The sequence below is a fragment of the Morchella sextelata genome (assembly GCF_020137385.1).
Source record: "Morchella sextelata strain SCLS chromosome Unknown scls_8, whole genome shotgun sequence".
Taxonomy (NCBI): domain Eukaryota; kingdom Fungi; phylum Ascomycota; class Pezizomycetes; order Pezizales; family Morchellaceae; genus Morchella; species Morchella sextelata.
The window spans coordinates 1,783,048-1,806,167 of record NW_025408623.1 but is presented as its reverse complement, the minus strand read 5'-3'; the positions used below and the strand labels follow the sequence as shown (position 1 = coordinate 1,806,167).

General features: G+C 45.2%; 6 protein-coding genes across 6 annotated transcripts; 2 read left to right on the top strand and 4 right to left on the bottom strand.

The window, feature by feature from the left end:
* Positions 1 to 935: 935 nt before the first annotated feature.
* H6S33_012668 (uncharacterized protein) lies at positions 936 to 4,067 on the bottom strand (the record flags this gene model as incomplete). The annotated part of the gene is made up of 3 exons (XM_044844044.1): positions 936 to 1,331; positions 1,401 to 3,533; positions 3,600 to 4,067. The coding sequence occupies 3 exons, from the start codon at positions 4,065 to 4,067 to the stop codon at positions 936 to 938; spliced, it is 2,997 nt and encodes a 998-aa protein (XP_044695317.1).
* Positions 4,068 to 5,038: 971 nt separating this feature from the next.
* Positions 5,039 to 7,524, bottom strand: H6S33_012667 (uncharacterized protein; the record flags this gene model as incomplete). Its single annotated transcript, XM_044844043.1, has 18 exons — positions 5,039 to 5,206; positions 5,280 to 5,320; positions 5,396 to 5,523; positions 5,585 to 5,606; positions 5,669 to 5,703; positions 5,900 to 5,927; positions 5,988 to 5,995; positions 6,055 to 6,065; positions 6,253 to 6,257; positions 6,318 to 6,401; positions 6,457 to 6,488; positions 6,550 to 6,560; positions 6,623 to 6,708; positions 6,782 to 6,821; positions 6,883 to 6,928; positions 7,016 to 7,046; positions 7,122 to 7,163; positions 7,365 to 7,524. 18 exons carry the CDS (start codon positions 7,522 to 7,524, stop codon positions 5,039 to 5,041), a joined length of 978 nt encoding a protein of 325 aa, XP_044695316.1.
* An 897-nt stretch (positions 7,525 to 8,421) lies between these two features.
* H6S33_012666 (uncharacterized protein) lies at positions 8,422 to 10,118 on the bottom strand (the record flags this gene model as incomplete). Its single annotated transcript, XM_044844042.1, has 5 exons — positions 8,422 to 8,823; positions 8,913 to 9,013; positions 9,082 to 9,593; positions 9,679 to 9,805; positions 9,989 to 10,118. 5 exons carry the CDS (start codon positions 10,116 to 10,118, stop codon positions 8,422 to 8,424), a joined length of 1,272 nt encoding a protein of 423 aa, XP_044695315.1.
* A 958-nt stretch (positions 10,119 to 11,076) lies between these two features.
* On the top strand, positions 11,077 to 11,459 carry H6S33_012665 (uncharacterized protein; the record flags this gene model as incomplete). The annotated part of the gene is made up of 3 exons (XM_044844041.1): positions 11,077 to 11,199; positions 11,266 to 11,323; positions 11,407 to 11,459. 3 exons carry the CDS (start codon positions 11,077 to 11,079, stop codon positions 11,457 to 11,459), a joined length of 234 nt encoding a protein of 77 aa, XP_044695314.1.
* A 4,729-nt stretch (positions 11,460 to 16,188) lies between these two features.
* On the top strand, positions 16,189 to 17,115 carry H6S33_012664 (uncharacterized protein; the record flags this gene model as incomplete). Its single annotated transcript, XM_044844040.1, has 1 exon — positions 16,189 to 17,115. One exon carries the CDS (start codon positions 16,189 to 16,191, stop codon positions 17,113 to 17,115), a length of 927 nt encoding a protein of 308 aa, XP_044695313.1.
* A 4,888-nt stretch (positions 17,116 to 22,003) lies between these two features.
* Positions 22,004 to 22,513, bottom strand: H6S33_012663 (uncharacterized protein; the record flags this gene model as incomplete). Its single annotated transcript, XM_044844039.1, has 1 exon — positions 22,004 to 22,513. The coding sequence occupies one exon, from the start codon at positions 22,511 to 22,513 to the stop codon at positions 22,004 to 22,006; it is 510 nt and encodes a 169-aa protein (XP_044695312.1).
* Between the last annotated feature and the right edge of the window lie 607 nt (positions 22,514 to 23,120).

Sequence of the window (23,120 nt, the reverse complement as noted above, 5' to 3'; positions counted from 1 at the left end):
TCTCTCTCACCACTCACTCACCTTAGCTTCCAACAACACCCGACAACTTATTTCTTCTCCAAAGCTCTCATGTCATCTGCTTCGCATCTAAGCATTGAAGCCTGACATGACTCGTTTTATTACGAGGATGGATGGATATGTAAGTCCTTTGCTTCCCTTCTAACCTCGAGAGATTGACGCCTCTAATTCTACTCACTCGCTAATTCTCTCATCAACAATAAACCCCACAACGATGCTCTGATATCTAGTATTAATGGAGAATACTGGATGGATGAGATGGAGCTCCGACGTATTTCTTTGGTGAGTTGATGGCATCTCCGCACAAAACAACATTTGATAAGTCCCTTTTGATACTCATCATCTGATCAAGTTTTTTCTTTCTTCAAGGTTAACAATCTTCATCAGGTGCTATATACAGTATCCGGTAGAATTATTGCGAAAGAACTAAAAGAGTGGGTTTCTTGGTCCGTGCTCACTGCAAAAATTCCTTTAAGGGCCAATGGGACTATCTGGTCACGGAAAACCCACTTTCGCATTAATTCTACCAGAATCTGTATATTAGCCCGTCCAATTAAGTCTGTCCTGCGTTGAGGCAGCGAGAACCAGGTCTATTCTTTCTCTCTATCCTCATTTAGGTTTAGCTATTGTTGCCTCTGGAATTGGTCGAAGGCAGTTCCACCTTTAAACATTTTCATCACATAAGGCTAGATAGGTCCCCCCGTGTTTTACATCTTTTCAATAGCACCAGAAATTTAATCCAATATAGTACCATAAAAATAAAGAGCGATTTATTCTAACCCGGTATTTGTTACCCAAATCCGCTATAAGTAATCCGAAGCCAAACTCCCCCTATGCACAAGTTCATTAACAAAAGGAAAATGATACAGGTGACAGGTCTAACAAGCATATGCGCTCAATCGCTACATTCTAATACTTTAGACACCCACTACGAAGGTCTCCAAAAATGCTGCTCTTTTTGTTTTTTCTTGATCGTCTGCCTTTCCTTTCTTCTCTCCCTTGGTAGGTAATGGCCTCCGGATAATAACATCTGCAAACGCCTCCAGTACCCTTCTTCTGATGATAACCTCTCTAGATGGTCTTCGGAGTGGAAATGCCATTGCCGCGGCAGAAGTTATTGGAGACATCGGTGACATTGGAGACATTGGAGGCTCTTCCCTCTCGTTAACTGTAGGTACTCTCACAATCGTAGGTGCCCTGCCTAGAGGACGAGGAGATAATAATGTGGATATACTATCCATGAGGAATCCGGTTAGGTACACGAATACATTGGCGTGTACGGAGGAGAATTGTGAAGATAATTTATCGAGAACCTATCGATACCAGGATTTAACAATCAAATAAATACTTAGAGGTATATATATATTTATAAGGAGACAAACCTGTTCTGCTAACTTCCTCTCACCACCAGCTTTGAAGATATCTTGCCAAATTTCCACAGGTACAATACCCTCTTTCAAACCTCGGAGCCATTGCATAAGTACCCCCGCAACCACTTCGACAAGATCTTCGTCTGTTGGGTTAAATTCTTCATCTTCCTCTAGCTCAAGGGCAATGCGTAAAGCATCCTGATTACTAAGATCCAAGTCTCTATCAAGGCATTCCCAGACACCGGTGTTGAGCATTTGCCTCTTCTCCTTATTGAGGCCCCAAGTCTCCTCTACAAAAGGCCATCCGGGTTCTGAGTACCATCTTCCGTCGCCGACGGCAATGTCTCGCATATGACTCAATAAGAATTCGGTCATCTTATAGAGCTCCCTTGGAGCCGAATATAACACTTCGCCTTTAGATCCAGATTCGATCCAGCCTCTTATTCCACCAGCTCCTTCAGGAACTTTGATAAGCTCGGACAAGCTTCTCCCATAGCCAGTTTGAACCCACTCCCCACCTAGTGGCAAGAAAACATCTCTGCCCCCATCAACCCGCAATACAAGAACATCCATGAGAGTTTCCTTTCCTTCGTTCAGATTCCTAACATCCTCCAATTTCTCAATTAGGAGTGACAAAGTTATAGAGCACGTGTCGCCGGGCTGCAATTGTACACCTCCCCCCTTCATTTCTTTTCCGCCATCAGAGAAATCCACTAACAACCAATCCTTGAAAACCTTTTCCTCTTTCAACCATGCTGTTGGTGTCTCTGCAGCCCCGTCGTCTGCTGATGGTTTTCCAACAAATCTTACTGCGGCCTCTGTTGCTCCAGTATTTGCAATGGTGATGGATCGGCTTATATTTTGGCCGAGCCTGACACGTCCAAAGTCTACCACTCCTTCCTCATACTCTTGGTTCTCCACAGGATCGACAATCACTGTTACGATTGGTCGCCGCTCATTCTCGACCTTATCAACCTCCCGTGCTACATCTGCGTGGGTTTTTGTCCTGAGGTCGGAAATAACGGACGGGAACGTCAACTCGAACAGCGAAACGACTGGTTTATGGTCTGATGATGAAATATTCTGACTAGAAGAATAATATAGTTGTTCTAGCTTGACTTCACCGGAGCCTGTTTTGAAGCTTGATATTGGCAATTTCTTAACGCTCGGTGCGTGAGGGACTGAAGTTTCGCCTCTGGAAACGACTAGATCTTCTTCGTCAGAGTCACTTGTTTCAAATATCACTTCACCGGTAGAAGTTAGAATGCTTGAACTCCTAGTTCTGCTCCTTATCCTGCCCTTGATGCGGTCCCCATCGGCACCCTTAACCTTCCACAACACGCGATCGCACCAACTGGGCACTCTTGCTTTCTCACTAGAGTCCCATGCCCCGACTGTTCCGACATCGTATTTATAGGTAGGAAGGAACTTAATGTTTCCCTCCTTGTATCCAGCAAAAGCCTTCGACTCCCTTTGTTGTTTTCGAAGCTGGTCATATTGCATGATATTATCGATCGTTTCTTCTAGGGTTAAGCCGGCTTCTGGATGTACCTCAGTGGGAGGAGGCGGGAAATTCTTGTTGTTAGGAAAGTCAAAACTTGGTGGAGATCGCATCACCGGTGTAGAAGGCACAGATGGTCCTGGGCTATCATGTGTTGGCGGTAGATCCTTTGGCATGTATGAGGAAAACAGCCGTCGTATATCATCATTCGGAAGATCGATTCGATAATTGAGATCCCCACACCAGATAACAACGTCGGCATTGTCGATAGTCTCGCCCGCAGGTTGCTGGGAGTTTTTTTGGTCATTTCTCGCATCATCGTCGTCGAGACCAACAAAGTTTTTGGCTACTGGCTCAAAGTTGGCTCGTCGAACGATTTCTGCTGCATCCCAGTTCCGCCGGTCGGTGTTGTTCACAAAGGCTGCTAGATGAACATCCACAAACACTAGTCTCAGGGTGTCTCCGAGCACTAATCGTACCGCGGCGCCTCCTTTATTTCCTACATAGCCCATCAGTCCGGTACCGACTGTAGTGCTTGAAACCGACCCCACTACCGACATAAGACGGGGTGAAACGAAAACGAGCAATAGGACTCCGATCAGCTGTGGGGATGCTACGCATACATATCCGTTGGGTAAAGCTGCCTAGGCATTAAAGAGTTACCTCACGATTTCAAACTCAATCAACGAGAACATGTTCGAGAGAAATACCTGAGCATGTGCTTTCCAATTTAGGGAAATCTTTGGATCAGTATACTTTATGAAGTTTTCTGTAGCAGTTACATCTACCACCTCCTGTAACGCAATAACATATATTCCAACATCATCTCCGTTGGCCATGTCCGCCTCATCCTCAACATAATTTGCCAAAGAAATAGTACGCATATCCCTCTTCTTATCCACAATCCAGTCACTTAGATCCCTCTCACATCCTTGAATCGCAGCGACATTCCAGGACCCAATCTTTATCCTGATCCTCTTCTGCCGGATAAACTCGGCCCGCCGCAGGAGCATCTGCTCCTGAATATATGCTTGGTTATCCCGTTTTTTCGGTGGAGGTCCACTGCCAGGGTATGCGGCCGAATCAGATAAGCTGACTGAGGAGGCAGTCTTAAAAGAAACAGCTGTCGTTGATGACGGAGCTGTTGTGGGGAAAGCTCCCGGGATGAAGTTCGACATCGTCTGTGTCTTTGTTGTCCCTGGGCCCTCGTGTGGAAATTTCGTTGATAATGCTGGATACTCGATAAGACCGTACAGAGGGCGTTAGAGCGTAGTGGTTGAGATGGTTGATGATGTTATGGTCTAGGGAGAGGTACCGAGTAGCTGTTGAAACAGGTCTCACATGGCTACACGTGCCATAAACGACCCCACACACGCGGATGGGTCCCTGAACATCCCTGGCGTTACAAAGCCATTGATCTTGGCCTACGTAACCCTGCATATAGAAACAAATGTGGTACTTGGTTGCTGACTAATATTTACGTGAAACATATGGAACTTCATAATTATGCCTCCGATAGAGCATTAATTTTCCAATTACTTGCTGGAACTGCAAGATGGCCTCATATATATACACCCTGGTGGGTGAGATGATCAGACAGCTGTCCTATTGAAACCTTTCGGTGGTTATATGTCTTGAACAAGAAATCTTCCATCAAACCCGGCCAAGGCCAATGCGCCTATTATATTCCTTCCTTTTTGTCTTCGGTTTTAAGGCCCCTTGCGCGTATTATTTAACGATCGGTGATTATCGAAAGATCTGAGTCACAGTTTATCACTCGCAAAAGCCTAGTAACACTATAGAAGTTAACCCCATAGGGTGGTTTTAAGGAAGGGTGCTCACGCTACAAATAATGAGATTGTCTACAGTAAAAACCATGATGTTGCACGGGAAAAGTTCGTATATTCAATCTGCAGCACAAATAAGGTGGACGAACTTGTCATACATCTAAACGACTGGCCACATCATAGGTCCAAATTGAAGAACAAATCAATGTAGAAACACCACATAATCAATCTTATCATTCCTCTGCTACTCGATCTATGACTGCAGCCGAGCTATCCCTTACAAAACTTTACACAACTACCCAATGTAGGTAGAAGCGAGTGGTTGGATCCACAAAAGAAAACAAGAACTAAAGAGCAATGTATTACATTTGCAGCAATGGAATGGCGCAACAAATCCTTACAGGATCTTCACCTCTTCCTCTGCCTCTTGTCCCCCCCCCCCCCCCCCACACCGGGCAGGGGGATGGGTCTTTCCCAAAACCGGGTATGTTGTGACTCTTGGCGAGTAAACTCAAGTACTTCATCTGCTTCTGAACCAAGAAGAAAAACCAAATTAAGTCAGGACCACTCGAATGAAACATGGAATAATGGAGAAATACTCACAAGTATTGTTTGATGAAAGATCTCTAGATCATCGACTCCAACTAGTTAACTCCGTAAACGTATCAGTAAAGTTAAAAAATTCGATTAACTAAGAAACTCAACAGGGTGATACTAACCTACAGAGCAGACGGCAAAATCACACATAAGCCGGCCCTCACCACTGCTCACCGCAGCAGCTGGAGAGGGGCCGGCACAATCATTAACGGCTGCCCTCAGGCAGGGGGCAAGACAATCCAACGTACTACTGTGAGTGAATAACTGTTAGTTCTTATTTAACCTCAAAGACGAATAGACCATCAACTCACGCGGGCCCCACCCGGATTGTAACTTCCATCCCCTTGTAGCACCCCCGAAATGCTTTGATGCATGACCAAAGAAGGCCGCCTCACATCCGTTGGTTGCTGCTCCTGCAACCCAGCAACCACTAGTAAGACACATCGTGATTAGTAAGATTTTCAAACAAAGGTATACTTAAAGCGCTTCTCCTACTCCTTTGTATGCCATATACCTCTATATGAACCAACTTTAGGTATTCAAATTACATGTAGCTACTAATTCGGCTTGAACCTCAACTCAAGGAATGCATAGGTGAAACGAGAAATAATGAGATATTGACGAACCTTATATTATCCGTCCCAGAAAAACAGCCTTTGAGGTTGCTGACAACGTCGGGACTCTCTTATCGTGGGTTGCTGTTCCTGCAGACACAGCAAGATCTAATGCGATACCTTATGATTAGAACTCAGAACCAAGGTGCGAATATAGTGATGCCTACCTGCTAGAGATCTAATATGGGCCTCAATAATACTGATACAGCCTAAATTATACATTCCTTATCAGTTACTAATTTAAATCGGATGTTGAGTTTTCTAGACGAAGGAGTGAATAAATAAATGAATGACAGAATAGGTACACTTACTTTTACATTGCCGAAGACAACTCAAGTCTCCCTTACAAAGACTTAGCGTCAAACCCACTCTTATTAAAGCATATGAAAGTTAGAACGGCTTCCGAGTTAGAATAATGGATATAACATACCCACAGGCGAAGAATCTCCCCCTGTTCCTCCCTCCCTCCAATATAATGCCAACTCAAATTGGGTCCCAGGCCGTTCGAAACGACCTACAAATTCCGTCAATATTGCTAACTTGACATTCTAGAGAGGAGAAAGACTTACAAACACCAAATATATCCATACTTTTCCATTCTCTAAAAAGGAAAAATTCTCAGTATAAAGATTTGCTATGGAGGCATGGATAAAGATACTCACATCCTAGATAACTTTATCAGCTATTATGACCTCCTGAAAGGGTAAAATAAAAAGGAAACGATGGAATACTCACAGATATATGCTGATAGCACATTTCAAAGAGGAAATGGCCAACACGGAAGACGGCCCACTCTCTATCCCTCACACCACCTCTGCCACCTGAACCCCCAGCGCGGTGCCATTGCCTGGCCCTGGTTTGAACGAGGTGGTAGACAACTCATGTCTCCCTTACAGTTTTGGACTCGCCACCGAAGATAAATCCTGGGGCCTATCTTCGCAAATGATCAATCGTCAATACAAGAATCAAAGAACATGGGGGAGGCTACCACTTACGAAAAAAAACACCACAACAATGTTGTGTGTATCCATTGTGCCATCGCTGATACCCAAAATAAATTATACGTCAGTGCAAGTTCATTACAGCAAAGAAAAAGGGGAGGTGGTAAATAGATAAGGGAAGACCAACCTGGAGACAGCTAGAAAACAATAAAATAGAGCTATTTCGATTATCAGCAATATTCAACCATAGCTAATTAAACAATTGATGCAGCAGCAAAGAAAGAAATACTCACAACCATTGAGATCGTCCTCAATTTTGTTTAACTTTCCCAGGACTTTTCTCCCGGAAAAGAAAACAAAAAATAGAAAAGGAGGGAACGGGAGCTACTCTGCTACCAGAGTCACTGCCATGGAAAAGAGCGTTGGGGAATATATTACTATTATCCCCTATGCCCAGTTCCAGGAGAAGCAGGAAAATGGTGTTAGATGAGCAACTCCTTGCCCTGATGAAAAGGCCGCTCGGGAGTAAAAAATACTCCCTACGAACCCCGAAGAAAGGAAACGAGATGTTGCTGGCCCCCCAGCCAGACTTCCCAGATAGAAAAGACCGCTCGGGAATAAAATTCCCGGGCCATGTCTTCTGGGAAGAATGGATGGATTGTTTCGTGGAGGAGCGGGGGGAGGAGCTGGAGACATGGGAATTTATGTTTTAAAAGGGTTGAATAAATAACTGGGAGAAGACCCCACCGATGAGAAGGAAGAAATTATATGAAGAGGTTTCTGAGGCAGACCATAGGAGAGCCGCAGATGTTTTCGAATATGAAGAGAGGAAGAAGAAGAAGAGAAAGAGAAATGCGGGGAAGAGATGGTATATATTCTACGAGCTGACATAAGGAATGGTTTCTTGCGGGGTACATTGCAAAAACATAAACGTGGACTCATCACTGAAAGGCGGGAGCCCACCTGGAATATACATTATAAAGTTTACGACAACTAGGAAAATAGCGTGAATATGGGCCGCAGGAGGTCTGTGCCAAAGGAAGTTACTAAGGGTTGGCGACACTTGACATATCCGAGCCTTAAACCTACATGTATTATACCAACAGAGAGTTTGAAAACATCAATTGAGCATTTATTTGATATAGAAGCTAACATTTCAAGAAATGCTGATCTACGATTACTAATTCGGTGAATTATTAGAGGAGGCCAAAAAGGGAAGCGTTCTAGAAAAAAGCATTCTGACATCCACACTAATACGGTACATATCCGAATCCTTGCAGCTCCACAGCATCCATGCTCGGCGACCCAGATCGATCATAAATCCAGAACGCCAACTTGATTAAGGTTCTGAGAGTGTAAAGCTGCACTAGGACTCAGGCTACATACATGTATCTAGGGATAAAGTCTGTTACACCCGGAGAGATCACCGCGGGTTCAGCTGGTTTAGGATCTTTGTCTCGGAGGCTCTCTGTTACCAGGATCATAGACTGTGCAACAAGACAGGCAGCATCCCGGGTAAGGCAATTGGAGTAGAGTATGTACACGATATCAAAAGCAAAGAAAAATACTAGTCCAACTAAACTACCTGTCGCCCTACTCATCCTCGCCAAACGGGTGATTAAACTTCAGAAGGCCGTTCAGCCCACCAACCCACCCATCATCCCCGCCCCCCTTCCCACCCCTCACACACGGAATTCCACCCCACCCGCCCTCCTTCTTCATCTCCTCGCTCCACACCCTAATCTCTTCACCCCTTCCGATTCCTCCCCATCGTCGTCCATCTACGTTAACCTCGACCTCATCCGAGCGATTCCGCTCGCTCAACTTCAGTGTGAGCACGGAGTCGGCTGGCAGGACAAGTGGGCGGAAGGAGAGAGATCGGGGGCAGATGGGCGTGATGAGGAGCGAGGAGACCGAAGGATGGATGATGGAGCCGCCAGATGACAGCGAGTAGGCAGTGGAGCCCGTGGGCGTTGAGATGATCATACCATCGGCCTAGATAGGATGTCAGTATTAGAAAATAGTTGTGCTGATATTCGACAGGGAAATGATCAAAAAGACAGCAAATTCAGGAACAAACATACCACGCCCTCGGTCAGGAACCGGCCATCTACAAACACCTCTACAATGGCCAGATGTGGGTCTTTACCACGATGAATATTAACCTCATTCATCGCATGCGCATCTAGTCCATCATGGCCTGTCAGCACAACCCTAACCCAACCAAAAATAGCATCACAGAAAAGCACTCACCGCCGATCCCCTGAACCTCACCCCAATCACCACCGACCCTCTTCCCATCCCGATCATACACGCCAACTTTTAACCTTTCCCTTCTTAGCACTCTTCCAGCGCCCTCGAACACCACTCTCACAGCCTCAACAAACTCGTTCCACCGCCACTCACCGAGGAAACCAAGTGTCCCCATGGCGAAGCTGAGCACAGGTGGCACCTGTCGCGAGGTCGAGAAGAGCGACGCGGCATGCAGAATTGTTCCATCACCGCCGAGAGTGACAAGGAGGTCGGTCTTGGTGTGGTAGGGGTTTATGAGGTCGCCGGAGGGTGATGTCAAGGAAGCCTTTTGGGGTTTCTGCAGCGCGGTGGGCACAGGAGTGCGAGGGTAGGTACTTTGCGTGTAGGGGAAGGGCGTAGATGCAGGGGAAGGTGGGAGAGTATATACAGGGAATGAGAATTCGTGGTGGATGGAGTGAGCGACTGCAGGCTCCAAAATTATATTGGTCTTGGGGTAAGTGCTCTTTATATGTCTTTTATTACGGGGATTGTAATTAGACCATTATTACTACTATGGACCAGCAGGTTACTATGCGATGGAGGGGTTTCTGTACCTACTTGGCGAGTTCTATCAGTGCTGTGCGGACAAAGGGGACGTTCGGCTTTTTTATGAGTAGGATATTGCGTGGTTCTTTAGGCCATGTGAGGTTCCATAGCTTTGACGTAGCGGCAGGAGATTCTGGTGCTGGTGATAGGGTATTAGTTATACATATCTAGCAGTAATAGTAGTATCAATGGCAGCCACTGCATATTAGAATAGCAATAGTAGTAACGATAGCAATAATAGCGCAGAAGTCCTATTGCTGCTACCCTACTAACAACAGCACCAATAATAGCAGTAGATTGGTAGCAGAGAGAAACCACTCACTCGAGTACAGCGGATGCACCCTCTCCGGCAGCTCATCCGTCGACAGCACCTCCCACCTCCTCGCCGACACCGAGAAGAACCTCCTCCCTGCTCCCACTCTCACAGCCACTCGTCCTGATCTCATCAACATGTTTCGTGCAGTTCTGAGCGCTTGACGTGACGTCTCACAAAGCCCTCGATCCCATCATATCCGTTGCCAAGCCCGTCGCTTATCTGGCCGAAGCCCCAACCCCAAGATCGGGTATTGGTCCTTGGTGCGCCTCTTTCACGTGATTCAGCCACACACATACCCTGGTTTTCCCCAACAAGCCGTTTCTCCGAGCTGCTGCTGCGATCCACGCGGCCACCCCTCCACTGCCCCCCGGCAACCCGGCACTCCAAGACAGCCTGGCGTCAGAGCTAAGCTTTTGAGAAGACATTCCGAATCACCCGGGTGGGTTGGTGATTTCGCGCTTTTCCGAAGACCGCTGTCCACTGGATCTGTCTTCCACCAAAACCACCTAAAACCTCCCCCTCCCCCCCCCACACACACACACACTTGAGTTGCTGGATGCAGGTAAATTAATGAATGGGTTAGGTTGATACACCGCCACGATTTGGCATGGGAGGGACGTCATTATTGGGGGAGTGTGTGGTATGCGCGCGAGCACACGATTCCTTACTGCACACCTTACTAGGGAAGCTGAGACTCGAGGGGTTTTACTTGTTGGCTGGTTGGGCTGCACACACTACTAGCGTTTTCTTCGATTTCTGGGGGCCTGCTTGCCAATTCTTTTTTGTTGCTGGGAATTGAAATTTTGGGTAGGGCAGGGTGGTGGGAGTATTTAGATGGGCCTGTAGTTACCCTTTGTTCTCTTTTTTTCTGAAAGTCATTCCACTAGCTCTATCACTCCTGCTGCATATCACATAAGTCAGACCACGCAATTCGATCTTCGGTCCTTCTATATAACAACTACCTCCACCTTTCCTCTCGTCCTCAGACACACACTTCGTCAAGCAGTTCAGTTCTTCTCATCACAATCTAACTACAACTACCTAACTACAACTACCTAACTACAACTACCTAACTACAACTACCTATATTCGCAATGGCATCTCAAGAATACTACGGACCTCCTGGTGGCCAGCCCCAGTACCCTCCTCAGGCCGCCTATGGCCAATACCCTCCTCAGCAGGGCGGATATCCTCAGCAGGGTGGATACCCTCCACAGGTAATTCATTCCCCACGAACTCTATCCCACGATGTTTGATCATGTGATGCTAACGATGTGTAACAGCAAATGCAATACCAGCAGCCCCCTCCTGAGCAGAAGGGTAACAGTGGCGGTAACGGCGGTTTAATAACTGGACTGTAAGGACGCCTGCTATAAGCTTTGAAGACTTCGATGAAGAATCTAGTACTGACTTTTACATGATAGACTCGCTGGTATCTGTTGTTGTTGTGCTTGCGACGCTTGTTGCGACTGTTTAGAGTGCTGTTTCTAGTTTCGCCCGCAATACCTAACGCCTTAATGTCTCGGACTAGATGAAAGTTGGGCTATGGAAGGGGGGTGACGGAGACGGTCATGGTGGTGGCGGAGTTTAGTGCTTTTTCCGGATTACTCTTTTTTTTTTTTTTATGCTTGCTTGCTGGTTCATTCTTTACGGACTGGGTTTCGTTTGAGAATAGCCCCGAGGGTGCTGCTGCTTATTGGGATGGATGGATGGGCTGGGGGATAGAACATTTTTTACGGCTGACTTTGTCTTTCTGTGACAAACTTTTCTTTCTTTTGTTTTTTTTCCTTCAAGTATTGCATTTATTAGTCGCACAGGTAATAGGCAATTAAAACATAATCTTGTGGAAAAAGATCGCAATTGGACCGCTTTTTTCAGTGCGCATGAGTGGATTGGAGCAAAGTGTTCTGGCAATGATCATAATTGAATAGCCTTGCAGCTAGCGACAGTTCACGATTGCGCATTTCACATTGCACGGGAAAGCAAAATGCCCCATGATCCCAACTATATGTGCCTGTAGAATAGTCTAACCTGCAGGTACTTCAACTACATATGTCCATCATTGACCAATTTCGACATGGAGTGCTGACCTGGGTGCCCGATTCCTGCACAAGCACCATAATTGATTACTCTGGCTGGGACTTTCCTCTCCTCAACATTCATACACATCACATCGTCTCGACACCAATCCCCAACCACCCCCAAACAGGAGAATATCCAGAGATGCGACAAATAGATATGCTTAACAAACCCTCACCCCAATCCAAACACGGGCCCTTCCGCATATCGGCACATTACATTACGCGTAATCTCCTGGGCATGTGGCGCAGCCTCCCAAGGCCAGCCGCACAGACCATTGGACACTCACTAACGATTTCGAGCAGTACCAAGGCGAGTTGTGAAGATCGGGAGATCTTACCTTGTGTTTGAGACAGTAGGGAACTCCCTTGTACTGCGAGAGAAGAGAGGGGGAAAAAAAAACCGCATTTCTAGACTTTTCGAAATTCTTAATATCCAAATCGTCGGGGTTTGGTCGGAATCCCGATTGGATCCATGAGACATCATAGTCTCTATGTGCTAGTATTCTCTTTGGGGAGGGGGAACCCTTGCGAACGGGGAAAGTTGGGTTTGGAATAACCATTCACTGGTCAAACCCTCCCTCCCCCTCGCAGGTGGGTTCTCAAGCATCTGTCATCCTCCACATGTGGCTGTATGGCGAGTGAACACCTCTGGCGCGGTATCTACCGCCAATTACTGAATTGACATAAAGGTTGTAGATCCCTAGGCCTTCACACAAAAAGTCCCTGCATCCGTCATTCCGCATAGCGGATGATGCCCCAAAACGGACGGGCTAGCCAATATTGGGGCATGCAAGGATGGACTGAAGGAGATTGGGTGTATCGGTTAGGTGCTGGACGACAGTTTCTGTGAAACATTTTGGGGATGATCAGTATCTCCGCGCGCGCGCGGTAGGCAACTGAATATAAAATGTATGTTAGTCTCGTGTAGAGTTCGTTTCTCTAGCTCTGCAAAAGTTTAAGGATTCCGGAGATACAAAGAGACGTCAGGTGTGCAAGTCAAGTGAACTATCGAACCTACCAGATGATCTCAACGAGTGATAGCCTGTGACAACAAAACCCTGCATCACCTGGGATGTCAACCAGGGTTAAGTACACGTCAAATTCTCACACCTTAAGTGCACCACCACGGGTTTGAGCTTGACTTGGTCGGAGGTTCGGGCATTATTTCTTAGCCGCGGGCAGTATTCCATGTACGGTTCTTGCTACAGGTGCGCTATTTTGTTATTTTCGGTTATCATCCTGGTTCCGTGGCCCAGAGGAGGTATTATGATGGCGGAGCTTTGCTTTTATGGAGAAAAATTGATCAGTGAAGACGGAGTACCGAATAGAAGGATCAAGATGAAGAGATGTGGAGGACAGGTAAGCTCTCATGATGTCATTTGAACCCTATTCTCTTTAGTGACAGATCCCCCTTTCAAACCTTATTTTTTTTTCTTTAGCCCGTGCCGGCCAGCCCTATATCTAAATCCTGACCAATACAAAAATATGGCTACTCTCCCCATATTCAGAGAAAATGGCATGGTCTCTCTCGATATTCGGACTAAATATGTATTTAGCATATGGCATCACTTCGCATCCGAATTACCGCCCACGGGTATCACTCGGAACCTAAGTCGACTCGGCCCGGGATTTGACATGCAGACCTACCTTCCTAAACTATACTATCTTGATTATTGATCTCAGAAAACTGGTTCTCCTGCCACAGAATTGATTAGTCGACTCGGGTATATGCATATTAGAGAATAAGTATAAACGTGGGATAGCTTGTAATCCCGGTACGCTCTGGCGCCCTTGATATTGACTTCAGCCGCAAAGTTCCATGATTGTAATGGTGTACTGAACAGCAGGTACGTTTCCTGTTTAGGAAACGGAGAGCCCATGGCGAGTGATATCTCATGCTCGGTACGCCTAGGTTTGTGGAGCATGTTAATACTAAGGTGTATCCACGCGTACTCGCATTTCACCTCAAGCACTTAATTTTGAGAACCTCAGGACGTAGAGTACTATCTTCGGGCTCTCAAAAAAAACCTTATATTGACGATGCTATCAATGAATTTGAATGTGAATACCGATTAATATGCTTGGCTGTCAGTGAAAAGATCACTTTCCATGCAATGCATGCATCCTCACATAAGAATCTGCAGTGTACCCACCTCCCCTTTCCCGGTTAATCTCTTTTGACTTTGCAGCGCGTGCACCAGCTACCACATCAAAACTTTCCTCTCACAGAATATGTAATCTTCTAGCTAGAGCAGATAGCTTGGCGCCCAAGCAATTAATCCCAACAGCCAAGCCAGTGCCAATGATACCAAGACGGAGGTTACGTACCACTTCCAAGACCTCAGTTTCAAAATCTAGAGTAAAGAGTCGAGACTCGAGACACGTACTTGAACTAGCAAACTCTACCCATACCATCAGATCAGGAGGCCTGCCAATAGGGAGCAGGAAGTGGAACCGTGCGCTGCGCGTGCTGGGGACTCTGATCCGAGAGATTTTAAACTCGCCGATCATGAGGGTCGTCTCTTCAGTCTTCTAAACCATCTCGCTCGTTTTGGTGTGTGCTAGTTTTGAATGATGGGTAAGTTTCAGCTGTTCCTGATATTGTTTTCAACTTTTTTTTTTTTTAAAAAAAGAGGGTGTGTGTGGGGAGCTCTTGTGCTTTCCTGCATGGTAGATCTTTGCCCTACGCTGATAAGAAGAAGATCGAGTCGATCGATATTATATTAGATAAGAAGCTTACTCCAAAGGCGCATTAATTCTCGAGACGGCCCTCGCCGATAGTCGTTCTTTCTCTTCATGTTGCTCTGAACGAGAACTGTCGAGTGAGATATTGTGATCTCAATTGGAGATTGTGATACCCTTATTGGTATTCTTTCACAACGGCGATCCTTTGTCCTACCAAGGCGTTTCATGCGAAAAGAAGACATTGTATTGGTTTCCATCATCCGGTCCTGGATATAGATATTAGGACAAGCTCGAGAAGAAAAGGCGAGACCCGAGGTCTAGGACCGATAGGTCGGGAGTTACCTATACTCATAGATCTCTTGGGTTGTTGGGTGACAGGTTCCTTATGCCTGACAGGATCTTCTAATCATCTGATTCATATTATTACTACAGTCGTTCACCGTCTCTTAACGAATACTGCTACTTGACGAACAGGGATTCCAAGTATGGAAAAAACATCAAGTAACAGCCAAGCTGCGAGACCCTCAGTCTACTAGGCCAAAGTCCCCTGTTCGTCAACTGGCAGTATTCGTCAAGCGACATTGAACGACTGTAACTCTGTTACTCTGCTCTAGTGTGGAAATTCGAAGGCTCTTAGTGTTCGGAAATGCCAAGCCCCGTACTTTAGTAAGCTCCAAGAAATTAATTATTAGCATGCACATCACTTATAATTAATTGATTTTGATCAAAGGCGGGAATTATCATCACCATGTGATACTTCAGGTTTGAACTAGTTAAAGCTTAGAAAGGCCTGAGGAAGGCGGTATGAGATTTATTGAAAGAAATTTTTATAGGAATCGATGCTACTGTGCTAGTAGGACATAGGATAATATCTCACTAGGGCATAGCACGTGATATAAACCTAACCCATAGTCAAGTCTACAATGCGAGTGATAGAACATGAAGTTGATGTTGTGATAGCAGGTGTGGTTTAGGATGAAGCTTCCTGTCGTGCTTAAAAAATGTATTAATATATTCATTCTATATTTTATGTTGCCTTGGAGACTGCTGAGCGACTGGAATACCTTTGAAGCTCGGGGGGCTCACTTTTAGCTTTAGCCAGATACAGCAGGGTTAACAGAAGGCGCTAGTGAAGCTTGTATTGAACCTACATGTACACATTGTATATACATTTATACATTTATACATTGTGCTGTTTATTACCATGGCCTGAGAATGTGATACTGCTACGGCTCACCTGCTCCTTCTAATTACCCCTCCTCACTCGTGCTTCTTCATCCAAAATCATCACCGATAATCATCCTCCTTCATCTAGAAGACCCTCTACGAGAATCCAATTCATCCTTCCTCACAGCCATCCTCCCTCATAGCCATCCTTCCTCACAACCATTCTTTCTCACAACCGTCCTTTCTCACAACCATCCCTTCTCACAAGTAAATATGTGGGCTAAGATCTTCTTTTTCGGGGTCAATCCCTTCGTCATCTGGTGGCATGTCCTCTACATCGAACGCACCGTCAATCCCTTCTACAATCCTCGCTATGTCCTCAATAACCCAGCAATGCAAGGACACTTCGCTGGGCTCGTTATCATGGGAGCCTTCCTCATGTTTATCAACGCCATTGTTTTATGGCCTTTCCTCAAGTCGTTTCACGACTGCAAGCACCTCATCAAAGTCTGGTTCTTCTGGATGATCTACTGCCTTCTCGTTCTGCTCTATATTTTCTCGTCCCTTATTCAATTCGTTTCCCCTTTCGTCTCGGGCCGTATTGCATGGAGGGCGGGCTTCAAAAATGTTTGCAAGGGGCATGACACTCGAGTGTATCTTGACGTTACTCCTGGGGAGCCAGCTAGGATGTTGAAGTTTGGTGACATCAAGGGAGGGGACGGGTTTGAGATGATGATGGAGCCCGATCCATACACAATCTGGGGATTCGATAACAGAGGCACCTACAACTTCACCATCATCGGTCAGTCCAACCAACCCTGGGAAAAAATCAGCTACGACCTCGCAAACAGTACCTACACCGTATCTTTGGGAAACACCACCGTCACCACTGGGCAATTTCACACTGGAAGACACTTCGCTATGCCCGATCTCAAATTGACGGGTGATACCTTGGCATTCGCAGAGGCCTGTGTGTTCGACCCGACTCTCAAGATCTTCGAAGACAAGGAGCTTTTCATGAGATCTGTTCAATTCGGTCTCTGCTCGAGGTTGCAGCTATGTGCCGCAAGTGAGATTGAGGTGGAGGGAATGAAGGTTGCAGTGCCAACTGGACTGTTCGTTTTGATGAGAGCTGGTAGGAGGAAGACTGGGTGTTGCAAGGGAGTAATTATCCCCGGTATCGATGCTAGGGGTGGATAGTGGTGATTTGGTGGTGAAAATACTTTCTTTGTGTTGTCATTCTATATTAATAATCTCAAAAATGGGTTTCTAGTAAGATCTTCTATGGCAAGTGGATCTTGGGTTCGTGATGGGCTGTTTTTCTTTTCTTTTTCTTTCACATGATTGAGCAATTGATTTGAGGGAATATCTTACTGGCACTTTATGGAGTACGTCTTGTTCAATTTGGGCCTTGTTGCTATATTCACGTGAATACACATGTACTACATACTGCCCATCAGAGGACAGGAGAGACAAGAATGAAACAAAAGATTTAGGCTCTAAAATGCGGTGCGGGAATGATAGTTATGTAAAACGGGGAACGCTTTTAAAAAAAAACGAAGACAATCGATATCCTTAATCCGAAGAAAATGGCCCCAAAGCAAACAAAAAAAAGAATTTTCTTTAAATATTCTTTGTTGCTCCTCCTATTATGTTACTGCTTGTATTGTTACTGCTTGTATTGTTGCTACTTGTATTTTGCGTTACTGCTTGTGGACCGTTACTGCAACAAACATGGACAGACGTCCTTTATTCCAAAGTCACACCAGTTTCATCTTTCTTCCCATCAGTCCCATCTTTTCACTCTGCTATGAATTTCATCAAAAATTTTCAAAATCTCGTCAAGAATACATAATATTTTTCAACCACTACAACCACCAGTTTAATTGATGGACCTTCTAACCATCAATATTTCTGAGTTTCTTGGCGGACTTGCCTATCTCGACAAGCCTTTCTACATGTGTACAGAAGTAGGTCACAGCGGCCCTTCTATTTCCCGACCCAGCTGACAGTTATGTTGATAGAGGTCCCGAGGGCGCTCCTCAATCAAAGCCACTAAACAGGTTCTTGAGGCGTTAAATCCGTATACAAACAATCCTCTGAGAGATTGGGAGCCTGGGGATTACAAGGAGATTCTCTGCATTGTCTTTAATGTCCTTCTGGACCTCTTTCCCAGAATGTTTATCATGGCTAGGTCCTCATTATCGTCCGAGTGATATATCATGAATTGAGGACCTAGGAAGGTCGGTACGAGCCTGTGTACTAGAACCTTAGAACATTCCAATATAGAGATGCTGATTATATGGTAGATAGGTAATATAAATAGTTTCATCCCTTAGAACGCTTGGTGCGAACGAGGTAGAACCTCGAAAAACTTGAAAACCTCGGAAACTGAGGTTGCATTTGTTCTTCATGGGATAACAAGAAGTCATATTCCCGCCTGAACTAGTAGAGATAGATGGATAGCCACCAAGACTTGGCCTCCAAAATCCAGAAATTGATGCTTAGACAATAACTGCTTTAAGGACGGGGTTGGGCACCTTACATAATGGTCGGTTGGTGTTTCGATACCAAGCTTAAGACATCCTAGTACCCCAACCACACTATGACGCCCGCCCCCTTCGGTGCTTTTGGATCGTAACGGGGTATCAAGGAAATAATAAAAAAATCGCCGTCTTAATACAATGTACCCGGAGTCACTCAGGATGGGGGTGCACGGTGGGGTTTGGTGTGCGGGCGAATCACCCAAGATTAGTTGTCAAGACTTCGAGGATGACAAGGCGAGACTAAGAAGTGGACAAGGCAAGGCCATATAGAACTGGCGCTATAAATCTCGAGGCAACCCAGAATCCCGAGTTTTGGAAAGCGTTTGGATGATTCTCCGTTGCGACCTATATCTTTCGAGTTGGCTACTGATTTTCTCTAGGGTACAGGGCTAATAAGAAATGTGCTCTGTCTGTGTTAATATAAATATCGAAATTTTGATAGGAACCAAGGTATCGGGTTTTATCCTTAAATTTTCGACCCAAGCAAAGGCGGAGTTTATTTATAATATTAAGATTTATCCTCAAGCTCCAGAGGAGTCTCTAGAAGCCATGGGCATTGAGAAATAACTTCTGTGACAGTTCGTGTTTCCTGGCAACATCTCAATTAACCAGATGCACTCAGTCCTCAATATCCATGCGGGGAGATCATCCTGCACCTGTTCAGAGCCGAACAAAAGAGAAAAAAAAAAGAAAGAGAAAAAGGAAACTCTGACTACGCACCTCCAACCCATGGTACGCCAAAACATGTAAACATGCACATACACGGGTACTGCACCCGCCGCGGTTGTTGGGTCTGGTGCATGTGGTGTGTAACCCGACGTCTGCCTACTACATATAGGTAAATATGTTAATTCATATATCTATATTTTAGATGTCTATTAATAAAAACGCATGGTTGCCAAGACTTATTTGCAGCTCGATTTTTAAAGCGTCAATTGGTACAGGAACCTTTCGGTGATATATATGTTGGTCCCAGAACTTTCCCACACACATACGTACAGGTTATACGTACGTAGGTAAAGCGGTATTCCTCAGTCCTGAGTGCTGATCTAAGCCTTCATTTTCGGTGGCGTTCCATTATTGTCTTGTGTTCATCCCTATTATATTATCGGTTTCCACCGAGCATACACCTACTAGCATAGAAACAGCGTGTTGCCGTGAATCCCTCCAAAGAGATATTCTACACATCTCATCTATACACGCCCAGCATCTATCAGAATTGACTTTCGAAGTCGAAGGTAACACGTCTCAATCGTATAGTGGCGAGATCCGCTTAAAATCTGGTGTAGTGGGGCAACGAAAACTTAACCTTAATTAGATATGTATATGCTAATAATTGAGCTAATCTCCTAAATTCGCTGCTCTCACAAAACCACGATAGTTGAAGACTAGAAACCGAGCCTACATTGAATTCCAAGGGGATATGTTTGCGCCATAAGATAGACAGCTGATATTTACATGATAGTACAGGTGGTGGAGTAAGGAGGACAAAATATACATAAGGAAAACTTACCTCTATCTGGGTTACCTCTGCTCGCCTCAAGTAAGCTTGTGATCTTCAGTCAAGACTTTTGAGTAAGGCTACCTCTATGACACAATGGGAGTCATTCTTCGAGTACCTTCTATCGTTTGATATGATATATATGAGTGAATTTAATGTTGGATATCCTGCGCAACCATTATCAATACCGCAAAAAACTCGACGAATTGACTATCTCCGGCCAGGGATTATATCCTTAACAATTGGTACGTTGAAGGCTATTGATCAGCCTTAGATCGAAGTGTCCATTAGTGTTTTGGCTGTAGTGAACAAGATAACCTAACTTCCACACGTCGTAAGTAGAGGCTTTGGGGATCAAAGGACTAGTGGTCCTGGGGGTTTCCGTTGATTCCTGGGAGAGGAAGACCGTTAGCCCCTGTAAATATGATTCGATCGGCGGGCGTTAAAAGAGGGAACGTTGCTTACACCCTCCAGCTAACATCAGCATTTCGGCGAAGTGGCGAATTCTGTAAGGTTGATATAGCGATTAGTAACTAGCTATTTACCCTCGCATCTCAGGTTAAATATATTTTTTTGAAATAAATTCCAAAGTACTCACACGCGCCCCCACCCTACACCCCCACCCCACTGCATCCCACACTCCAACGGGAATGAGTAGTGATTGGTACATTGTTGATGGAAACCTTTTTCAAGGCGGCCGGTTAAAACATTTGTCTCCAATCTCCAGTATTTGTCTCCCACTTCCAGTCGGCGTATTCTGGGTAGAGGAAGGTATATAGCTACTAATGTAGATGCCTAGGAGTCAAGTTCTTGAATTATGCACCTCCGTTAAAGCGGGAGAGGCCTTTATACTTGATATCTCTTATTCTAAAATTAGCCGGGCCCCAATCATCCGGCACACTCAGGCTTGATCCCTCGACACTGAGCTCGATACTTAGACTGTGCGCGTAGGAAAAAAGGCACCAAAGACTGCGCACATTAAGCAGCAGTTCGCAATCAACAGCACTGCGAGTAGCCGCAGCAAAAGGTGCATATCTACTTATACACGTATGTAATTCTCCAACCGAAAAATCATATCGGCTTGAGATAACAAAGTGATATATCACAATAAATCATATGGCCTCTGCGCTTTTTGGTGAGTGAGCGCGAATCCAGAATGGAATAAGACACCATCTATGGGGCGGTAAATGTGTCAAAAGTAATTTTACCACCGGTGGTGAAAATAATACCAGTATTTATACCCTATAATGCTAATTTTTATGATAAAAGTATAGACCTTTTGGCCAAAAGGGGCCATATAATGCCAATATATATGAAAATTGCCCACCGATGGGGAATCTCACCATCGGTGGCGGTATTTCACCACTGGTGGGAAATTTTCATAAGTTTTGGCATTAATGATTGAACATTTACTTATTTAGTATAGCGCAGCATAAAGACCGAAACTCAGTGTTTATACCGGTGGAAATGTACTAATGTAGGATAGCGTGCAGATACAATGACTGAAATTCAGTGCTTATACCACCGGTGGTAAATAATTTACTACCGTTGGTAAAATTACTTTTGACACATTTACCGCTCCATAACCATTGACCCAGACAGTTCAAATAGGAGACAATCAGTATGTTCAATACGCACAGGAAATTAGTTACGGTGTGAGCTGGCAACAAAGCAACTGTAATTATTCTAGTCGTGATCCTAATACCGATGATCTCCCCAATTTATTGGCGACACAGCATGAATGGCCGTCAAGTCCGAACAGCACATATTTCGATCCAGCTGGGCTTTATCAATTGCCATATTTTCTCCCGCAGACGATTATCCTTCCACAGTTCGTGCCGGACACAGAACCTGGTCTTGAAAACTCTGGTCCCCGTTATCCATCTGCACCATACGAAGTCTTTTCGCCGGTCCCAGATGTGCCAAATTACGAGCAGCAGTTCGCGAACCCAGAGACTGGCCCTGAAAATTCTATCTCCCACTACAAAACCCAGCAGCTTGCAAGAGTCTCGAGAGCGCCAAACTGCGAGTCATACTATGATCAACTAAGTAGTTCAGGCAGCCAATACGCACCAGCTAATTCTCCCGATTCATTCCCGTCAATTTCTCCCATATACACATCCCCTAGAATCTCTTCCCAGGAGAGCTTCTGATCGACGATGTGCAAGCAGAAACACCACATCCCAATGCTAGCCAACCCGAAAACTTTCTTTGTTGCAATCACGGCGATGGAAATTATGTGTAGACCTCCCCTCGAGCTTACTCTCAGCTCCATGGTCATGCTAACAGTGGTAACTTCGCTTCTAGGAGCCTTCAGTCCTGCTTCCGGAACGGGGACGAATTGCTTATTGCTTGCCGGTATAACGACCGCGAGTGTTCTTCCACCTTTCCAACACGAAATGAGTTTAATTGTCATTTCAACTCTGTCCACATACAGGAAAACCAAGGACCGCAAGCTTTGATCGACTGTGCGGTAGCGGGGTGTGCAAGGGTTGGCACTAGGGGATTCAAGAGGAAGGACAACATGCTGCAGCATAGAAGGGGTGTTCATGGGGAGGATATCCAGAAGAAGTATATGAGATTTGGGCAGGCAGGATCTGCGCACAGGAAACTGAGAGATGTAGGAAAGCCTGGAAAGAGAGGTAAAAGGTAGTACTGCCAGCCGGTAGTGTTTTCTATTACCATGGTGTTAGCTAGGAGTTGGCGCAATTTTTGGTACTGAAAAGCTAGTGAGTCATTCCCTTTCTTTTCTTATTTACAATATGCAGATTTGATTTTCATCTTGTCCCGCCCAACCCTAGACCTTGGTCAACAAATACACGCCTACTCTATAAGTCTATCTGCTGACGTTTAAATAAAGGGAATATTTTCGTTTGTTTTTTCTTCAGGCGAGCTTTGTGCGAACTTTACTTTCATATATATAGATATGTGTTCTTGCAATTGCAATGATAACTGAATTGATGCGTTTTTATGCTGCCATTCCTTTCTTAATTATACTGACATCAGTGCTTTCATTTTTTTTTACGGACAAAATCTACAAGCCAGCCTTGAAAAATAATGAAATACCGAGCCCTAGGTAACTCCGACTTTGACAAGCCGCCAAATCTGAAATCACCATCCGTTTAATTACCCCAGAGTCGCCTGAACACTAGCTCACG